We start from the raw sequence: 7,864 nt of genomic DNA on the forward strand, positions 1-7,864 counted from the left end.
CCAACCCCATGCAGATTATGGGAGGTCTGGGCTGGAGGCAGGGACAGGGAATGGGAAAGAGGCTGAGTCAAGGCAGGTTGTAGGTCAGGACTGCTAAAACCCAGCTCCTTTCACGCATGCTCTCACACAGCCTGCAGGGCCTGAGGGGGCTGGGAGGGCACATCCAGCCCAATCCCCCATTACCCTCAGCCCAGCTCCTGAGGAAGCACATCTTCCTAACTGCCCAGCTATGAAGCTATGAAATCCTGGGCTCTGTCCCAGACCCCGGTGCTGATAACAAGGTCCCGGCACCCTGCTGCCTGCCACCCCCGCCTGCTGCCAGGACCCCCTCCTCCCTCCCACCCACGCCCTGCCCCCCCATTCTCTTTGGGTAATTAGATTCCTCTCAATTAGCAGATTACGATCATTACCAGCTCATCTGGCAACTAAGCTCCGCACCCACAGCTGGGGAAAGGGGGGCACCAAAAGGGGGCACGTGGGGGTCATGGGCAAACATGATAGATGGTTGGGGTTCTCTGGGGCTTCAGGAATGTGGAGAGGACAGAGACCTCCCAAAGCGCCGAGTCAGGGTGGTGGGAGGTGGCCAGGGACCCTCCCCTCCCAGCACAAGGGGCCCCCACTGTGCTTGGGGAGGGCTAGGCACCAGCTTAGGTCTGCCCCGCCTGCCAGGGGAGTAAGAGACACCAACCAGGCCTCGGGCGGGGAGAGCCCCCCCAACCCCGCCAAAAGCCAGGCTAGGAGCAGATGGAGCTGGCAAAGCGGAAAACAGGCTGGGGCTGGGCTGGGCAGGAACTGAGAAAAGCAACCACCGGGTGATCCAATATCAGGCCTGTGGCTCTCAGTCCCTGAGCCACCGCCAGCACCCCACAGCCCAACCAGAATCCTGCACCCTGCCTTTCAGAATCCTTACACTCAGAGCCCGAGCCAGGCCCATTGAAGAGAAACAGGAAGGCGGGCAAGCCGGCAGTGCTGGGGTAGGGGTGAAGGCAGGGGCCAGACAGGCTGGGAGCCTTGGGGGCCTTCCTCCCAAGCAGAGCAGCACAAGAGGCTAAAGGCAGTGGGAGGGGGAGATTTACCAGGGCTCCAGATTCATTATTCATGAGCCCGCAGCAACGACTCCAATTTAAATGCTAATGTGGGGGGGCCTGACTGAGCTGCCCCCCTTCCACCCTCACCCCCAGCCCAGGCACAAGCAGGAGTCCGTGCTGGCTCCAAGGTTCACTGGGGTTTATTAAGGAGTGAAGAGGGAGGCCAGGAGTCCCCTGGCCACCCACGTTGCTCCTGGCACGTGAAAATCCCGCCTGGCTTCCTCTGGTCCTTTTGGACAGAGGCTGGCCATGCAGGCAGGAGCCTCGAGGGGAGCGGGTAGGAGGTGGGAGCTGGGGGGGTGTGCCTTCTGGCAGTCCCCCTCAGAGGATGATCTGGTTGGTGAAGCTGCGGCTCAACTCCTTGTGTGGCAGAACAATCGAGTTCAGGATGAGCACCTCAGCAGGGATCCGGACACGGCAGCCTGCAACGGGGACATGAGGGCACCAGGAGAAAGCCGTGGGGAGGGGAGGCCAGAGGCAAGGAGCTGGGGCCACTGCCATCAGGGAGGAATCCCTCCCTGCCCATCTGTGCCCTGGCCTCACGCTCCCAGTGACTCACAACAGGGCCTGGCACACAGCAAGCACTTTGTAAATGTTTGCTAAAGGAATAAACACAAGCAAGCAAGCAAGCACGCATGCACACGCGTGCGTCCAATCCCCACAGGGCAAGGCCGTCACCTGTGGAGGTTTTCCACAGCCCTAGTCCCCTGGGAAGCCGTACCTAGGATGGTGATGGCAGGCAGCAGCTTCCCATCCTTGAAGAGGCTCTCACTGTCCATGTGCGCTCGGGGGTCGTTGGGATTGGGGTCATTGGGGGTACCCTCCACACGGGCCCAGCGCCCCACAGTGCTCCCCCAGCCCACAATGGTGTGCAGAACACATGTGTGCTCCTGCCAAACACAACAGTGTCAGGTGAGAGAGGAGAAGGGGCCAGATGCAGAGCCCACGGGGCCCACCCCCGCCCCAGCCAGCCACGGGGTGCCTACCTGCAGCATGGCCCCATGGAGGACGATGCTCTCGCGGAGCCGCACCCCCTCGCCCACGGTCACCCCCTCCCCAATGGAGACGTTGGGACCTAGCTGTGGAGAGGAACAGATACCATAAGCCCTGGAGGGCCTTGGAGAAACCCGAATCCACCCTCTTCATAGAACAGGTAGGGGGGAAGGGACCTGCTTGAGCCTGTACGATGGGTGATGACAAAGCAGAGCCCCGAGCTCTGAGCTCAGGAGCTCGGCGCCATCCCACCCGTCCTGGCGGCCTAGCCCCCCACTTACCACCGCCGACGGGGCCACCTTAGCTGTGGGGTGGATGTAAACATTTCCTAGAATCAGAAGAGAAGATCTGGGGGCAACTACCCCACACCATACCTGGTTCGGGGTTGGGGGGGCGCAGGGACTGGAGCTTCACCTCTGAATCTGAGGTCAGGAGTCCTGGCTCAGGGGGCACAGGGGGCTGGGGTGGGGGGCAAAGATGAGGAAGGGGGGCAGGGGGCTGTACCTCGGATTCGTGGACCCCCGGGGGCGTGCTTGGCCAGGCGTTCTGGGTGAGTGAGCTGGTACTGGCCCAGGTAGAGGCGGGAGGCATAGAGAGCTGAACTGGCGGGAGCCACAGAGCAGAATGGGGGCTTCAGGGGCCAGCAGGTGCCTACCCCCTGAAAATCTCAACTCCCAGGTGCCCCAGCCACCTCACGTAGCCATACCCCGCAGACTTGATCTGGCTCCAGATACCATCAGTGAGGTGGACGTAGATCTGGCCCTGCCCAGCCAGGGCGGAGAACACATCCTGCTCCAGGCGGATGGTACCTGCCCCTGGCCACAGGCCTGAAGAGTCCTCCCTGGCAGAGAGGAGATGCGGACATCAACTCCCCAGCTGAGCCCGCCCGGAAGGCCAACATGGTGTCTCAGGGATAGGGATCTGAGGGAATCCCACCCCCTCTCCAGGCCTGGCCAGATCTTCTCCAAAGGGATGTTCATGTCCCAGGAAACTCTGCCAGTGCCCTTACCCACGTCACCCTCCCACCCCTAGCTGGGGTGCAATCCCAGGGGACCCCCGGGCATGGACCCACACCTCATCTCTGCCCCAGGTCCAGGGAGTTCGCCCGGACATAGCTTCCCCCCATTTTCCTCTTCTCCTCCCCATCCACTCCTCCAAACCCCACCTCGGGTCACCCTCCCTCTCACGGGATGGAATGAAACACAGACACTCACCCCAGAGGAAGACAGCTGGTGAGGGCAGAGACAGTCACAGAAAGAGAGGGAGAGGGAGGGAGAGAGAGAGAGAGAGAGATGGTAGAGATGCCAGCTCAGCAGAAACAGACAGAGGCCCGGAGAGATGGAGAGAGAAGCAGAGATGGATGGGAGTGAGTGGGGCATGAGACGGGGAGTCAGGCGGGGAGGAGGGAGTGAAGGCCAGGACCCACAGCGGGGAGGGGGATGGGGAACAGGTCCGGGGCCTACAAGGATGACCTGGGGAGGGGCCTGTGGCCAGCAGGGCTCTGTGGGCTATGCTCTGAGGGGAGCCTCAGCCTGACAGTGTGGGGTGTGGGGGTGTGTGTGTGTGTGTGTGTGTGTCTCTCTCTCTTTGCATGTCTCTGCACCCAAGCGTGTGTGCGCCCAAGTGTGCGTGTTGCCGTCTGTTCTGAAAGACATCTCCGGGACACTCATCAGGGCTTGAGAGAAATGGACCAGAAGGGGAGTGGGCAGGCAGTGACAGAGGAGGAACTGGGATGGCTAAGGAAGAGGGACAGAATGAGGTTAGAAGGGGAGGGGACCCGGAAGACTTGGCTGGGGATGACAAGTGGAAAGGAAAAAGGAGGAGGAAGGTGAGCAGGTGGAAACGGAGCCTGCAGAGCCTGGGGGCGGGGGTGCTCTGTGACTGGGGGGAACTTGGGGTTACAGGGCCATGGGGCCCGCCTCACAGTTGCCCATCCTGCTGGTTTCGCTGGAAGACATCCCGAAGGGGCTTCAGGGCTTCCGGGGAAAAGAGGTAGATGCCACAGTTGATGACGTCACTAACGAAGGTGCTGGGTTTCTCCACATAGTGCAGGACCTGAGGACAGGGCAGGCTGGGTCCAGTAGAGGAGGGGGCCCCCTGCCCCCCAGCCCCCCCCCCACCATCCCCTAAGACCTTCTGACTGCCAGCTACTCCCTGCTGCCAGGGTGGTCTTCCTAAAATGCACAGTCACTGCCCTTCACCTTCAAGGTAAGTCCCAACTACATACCTTTTCCCTCCCAATCCTCCCCACCTCCCAGCACCCCCAGCACACCATTCACTGCCATTGCACGCCTGTGCCTGGAATGCCCTTTCTCAGTGATGCATCTGGAAAACTCAGCTTTCAAAACCCAGTCGATCTTGCCACTTCCTCTGGGAGCCTGCGCCTGTCCCGCCCTACACTGAGCCTCTCAGGTCTGGGCACCCCTGGCGTCTGGTCACACCTCACTGTGGGCCCTTGTGTCATTTGCCATGCTTGACTTTTGACTGTCTTTCCCACTGACTGGGGGTTTCCTGGGAGGGAGGGATTCTATTTCTTTGGCTCTGTTTCTTTCACATCTAGCTAGTGCCTAGTATAAAACTTAAAAAAAAAAAAAAAAATCACACATATTTATATGTGTGTGCCTGTTTTAAGTGTATTTTTAATACTAACGCTTGAACAAAGAAAAGGGCTGTGTGAAAGTCAGTTAGGCTCAGGGGCAGGGAGTTTCACAAACAAGGACTGAGACTCTCTGCCTTACAGATCCCGCTCCCACCTCTGGAATTCTAGAGGCGCAATAATACTGTTTCCTGCCTCTGTGCCCTTGCACATCCTCTTCCCTCTACCTGCAATGCCTTCCTGTCTCCTTCTTCATCTCCACAAATTTAACTCAACTCAGACTTTGCCTCCTCCAGGAAGCTCTCCCTGCCCCCAGCCAGGCAAGGCTGGGGTAGACCTCCTTTCGTGTTCCCATAGCACACAGTGCATACATCTATCGGGGCGCTGCACCCATGGAAATTAACTGTTAGCCTTTGCTCTTTGCCAATCTCTAGAAAAGATGGAAGATGAACAGCCAAGGGTACGCCCCACCTGGTTGACAGCACTGGAGCCCACCCAATTGCCTTCTAGCATTCTCTAAAGGCAGAGGGGCGGGGGCATGAGGATACAGAGTAAGAACCCAGCCAGCCCCGTCTCTGCTCTTACCTCGTGTGTCTGTGGGTTCTCTACAATGCAGCCGTAGTTGAGGGACTGTGTCCTGTTAGCCTGAAAGACAGACACACCGAAACAATGACCTGCCTGCTCTAGGGCAGCAAGGTCTGTTTTCTTTCTTTCTTTCCCTCCCCTAAAGCACCTGGCACGTATTTCTGGCACTGACAGGCCTTCAGCAGGGGGAGAACTGACAGCTGCCCTCCCCCTCCTTCCTTCTGAGCAGCCAAAGGGCTCAGGGTCTCTACCGCTGCCGCCGCCTCCTCCTCCTCCACTACTTGCTGGGATTTCTGGCACATTCCCTTGTTGATGCCCGTTCCCACTCCAACTCTCTCTCGGCTGCCCCTGCCTCCCCGACAGTCTGCATTCCAGGAACGTCTCTGGATCACCCCCTTTACCCCCTCCAGCCCTCCTGGCCCCCTCACCGTGGTGCCAAGGAGCAAGAAAGGGTGAGGCTGGTGTCTGTAGGCATCCAACATAGCACTCAAGGGGAAGTCGGAGCAGACATCAGCGTTGAGCACAAAGAAGGCCTCAGGGCCCCCGGCCAGGATCTGGTCCCGGAAATGGTAGAGACCACCTCCTGTGCCCAGGGGCACAAATTCTTGCAGGTACCTGTCACCGGGGGACCCCAGGGCCAGCTCAGTGAGATGAGAGGAGGCAGATAGCATGAGCCTGGGCATCTGACCCCTCCTGCTCCCAGAAATACACCTGCCTGAGGCCAATATACTCAGGGATTCAGAGATGCCCAAATAAGACCCCTCCTGGTATATAAGGGTGAAGTCTGCCAGATGCTGACTCAACCCACTCACCAGGACTCTGAGGCCTCGGGCACTGCCCCCACACCCCATCCCCCCCATACGGCACATGTACACAAACACCTGATGGGGAGGTTAAACTCCTGCTGGGCAGCCTCTAGAAATCGGGTAAGGGGCTCGTCAGGTTGGTAGAAGCCAATGAGCAGAATCTCCTGCATCCCAGGGACCTGAGAGCAAGGGAAGAGGTTGGGAGGAAAAAGAACGTATCTGATAGGAAGGAATGTTGGGGGAACCCCTGGTACTGGCCCAGGAGTCCAGAGACCATAGTTTTGGTCTCAGCTGTGGGTACTCACTTTACCACCCTGGCCTATGTGCTCCTCCAGACAAAGAGGAAGCTAGAGGAAGTCTGTCCCTGATCTTTCAATCTTTTATGATTCTGTTGTTCCCCCGACCCCATCCCCTCATCTGAGGATCACCCTAGGAAAGATCCTGCCTACCAAACTGCATGAAAAGATAATCCATTCATTTTCCCCCATATTTATTATCTGTCAATATGAGCTTGAGATCAGCATGAGATAAGGGTACCACTTATCAAGTGCCTACATTGCACTAGGCACTTTACCAACATCATCTCTAAGGCCTGCCGCCCCACAAAGTAGGGTTAATCACCCCATTTGACCAGTAAGAAAACTAAGGCTCAGAAAGGGCGAGGAATTTACCCAAGTAAATTTACTCTCCAGGCAGAGACTGGATCCAGATAAAACCCTGCCCATCCCAATGCCTAAAGCAATAAAGAAATCAGCTCCACAGTGAGCAAGGGTTTGAGTTCCCTGCTTTGCTATCATTCAGGTTCCTCAGGCTGTTGCTTTAAATGGTCTCTAAGATTCCGGCCTGATCTCGCATTCCATGCTTTAAAAATAGGAGTGAAATCTGAACAAGAAGAGGCCAGATGAGAGACCAGATTAGCGACGACAGCAGGGCAGTTGTACTGCGCAACTCCGAGGTACACCATTCACACTGTCATTTATAAATGGCAGTCCCTGGAGTCATGCCTGGTGTGAACAGGACATGGTTGCAGAGAGGGGGAAATACAGCATGAAGGAGATGAGCAGGAAGTGAGGTGAGAGGGGGAGCCTCTGGGGTTACCTGGGCACAGGCCTCAATGTGGTGCTGGATCATAGGGACCCCCGCCACTGGAAACAGGGGCTTGGGCACCTCAAAAGACAAAGGCCTGAAGCGGGTCCCTGAGAGAGGAGAGAGAAGCACATTTCAGCTTCCTGCCTCCCTCTGCCTCCACCCCCCCGTCATTCCAGCCCAACCTCCCTACCCCTTTCCCTAGGCTCCTCACCCTTTTGAGGGCCTCCAATCAGGATCACAGCTTTGAGCATGGTGGCAACGGCTACCTAAACCTCAAGTCCCAACAGAGAAATCAGGCTCAGATCTCACACCCCAGCCCAAGAACCCCACTCACATCCCAAGCAAACCCCAAACTCCAAAGCGCAGCACTTAGCCCTCTCACAGGATGTAAATCCAAAATTCAATATAGTTCCTCCTTTGACACAACACCTCACAAATCCCATACATCTCAAACCCCAACCCAGATTCCAAGTGGCCTTAAAACCCCACAGCGATTTCTCCTAAATTCTGAAATTCGCACCCCACAATTTGATCCAACAGACTTCCCTCTGGCTATAGACACATTCAGCAAACTCAGACACTCAGCGACAGATCTCTTAGACCCCAAACCTAAAAAACCCGAAACCCCAAACCCACTGATTCCCAATTGTTACATTCTTATGCTATAGATGTTAAGCCCTGAATGCCAACAGTGAACCCTGAATACT

The 7,864-nt window shown here is 57.2% G+C and overlaps 1 protein-coding gene across 7 annotated transcripts in view; it reads right to left on the bottom strand.

Annotated features, from left to right (window-relative positions):
- Positions 1-1,210: 1,210 nt before the first annotated feature.
- The window catches only part of GMPPA (GDP-mannose pyrophosphorylase A), a 7,146-nt gene continuing 492 nt past the window's right edge, over positions 1,211-7,864 (bottom strand). For 2 of the 7 annotated variants that reach the window (XM_081813542.1, XM_081813543.1), the window contains exons 2-11: positions 6,144-6,247; positions 5,691-5,877; positions 5,263-5,322; positions 4,006-4,136; positions 2,788-2,922; positions 2,586-2,683; positions 2,363-2,409; positions 2,075-2,167; positions 1,810-1,978; positions 1,211-1,510 (exon numbers count right to left, since the gene is read on the bottom strand). In XM_081813542.1, the coding sequence (XP_081669668.1) occupies positions 1,410-1,510; positions 1,810-1,978; positions 2,075-2,167; positions 2,363-2,409; positions 2,586-2,683; positions 2,788-2,922; positions 4,006-4,136; positions 5,263-5,322; positions 5,691-5,877; positions 6,144-6,238 (1,116 nt within the window). In that variant the 5' untranslated portion in view covers positions 6,239-6,247 and the 3' untranslated portion in view covers positions 1,211-1,409. The other 5 variants (XM_031021360.2, XM_081813539.1, XR_014143367.1 and 2 more) reach the window with 5 other exon arrangements.

Source organism: Leptonychotes weddellii, chromosome 3 (assembly GCF_054177405.1).
Source record: "Leptonychotes weddellii isolate Sample4059 chromosome 3, ASM5417740v2, whole genome shotgun sequence".
In the NCBI taxonomy this organism is placed as follows: Eukaryota; Metazoa; Chordata; class Mammalia; order Carnivora; family Phocidae; genus Leptonychotes; species Leptonychotes weddellii.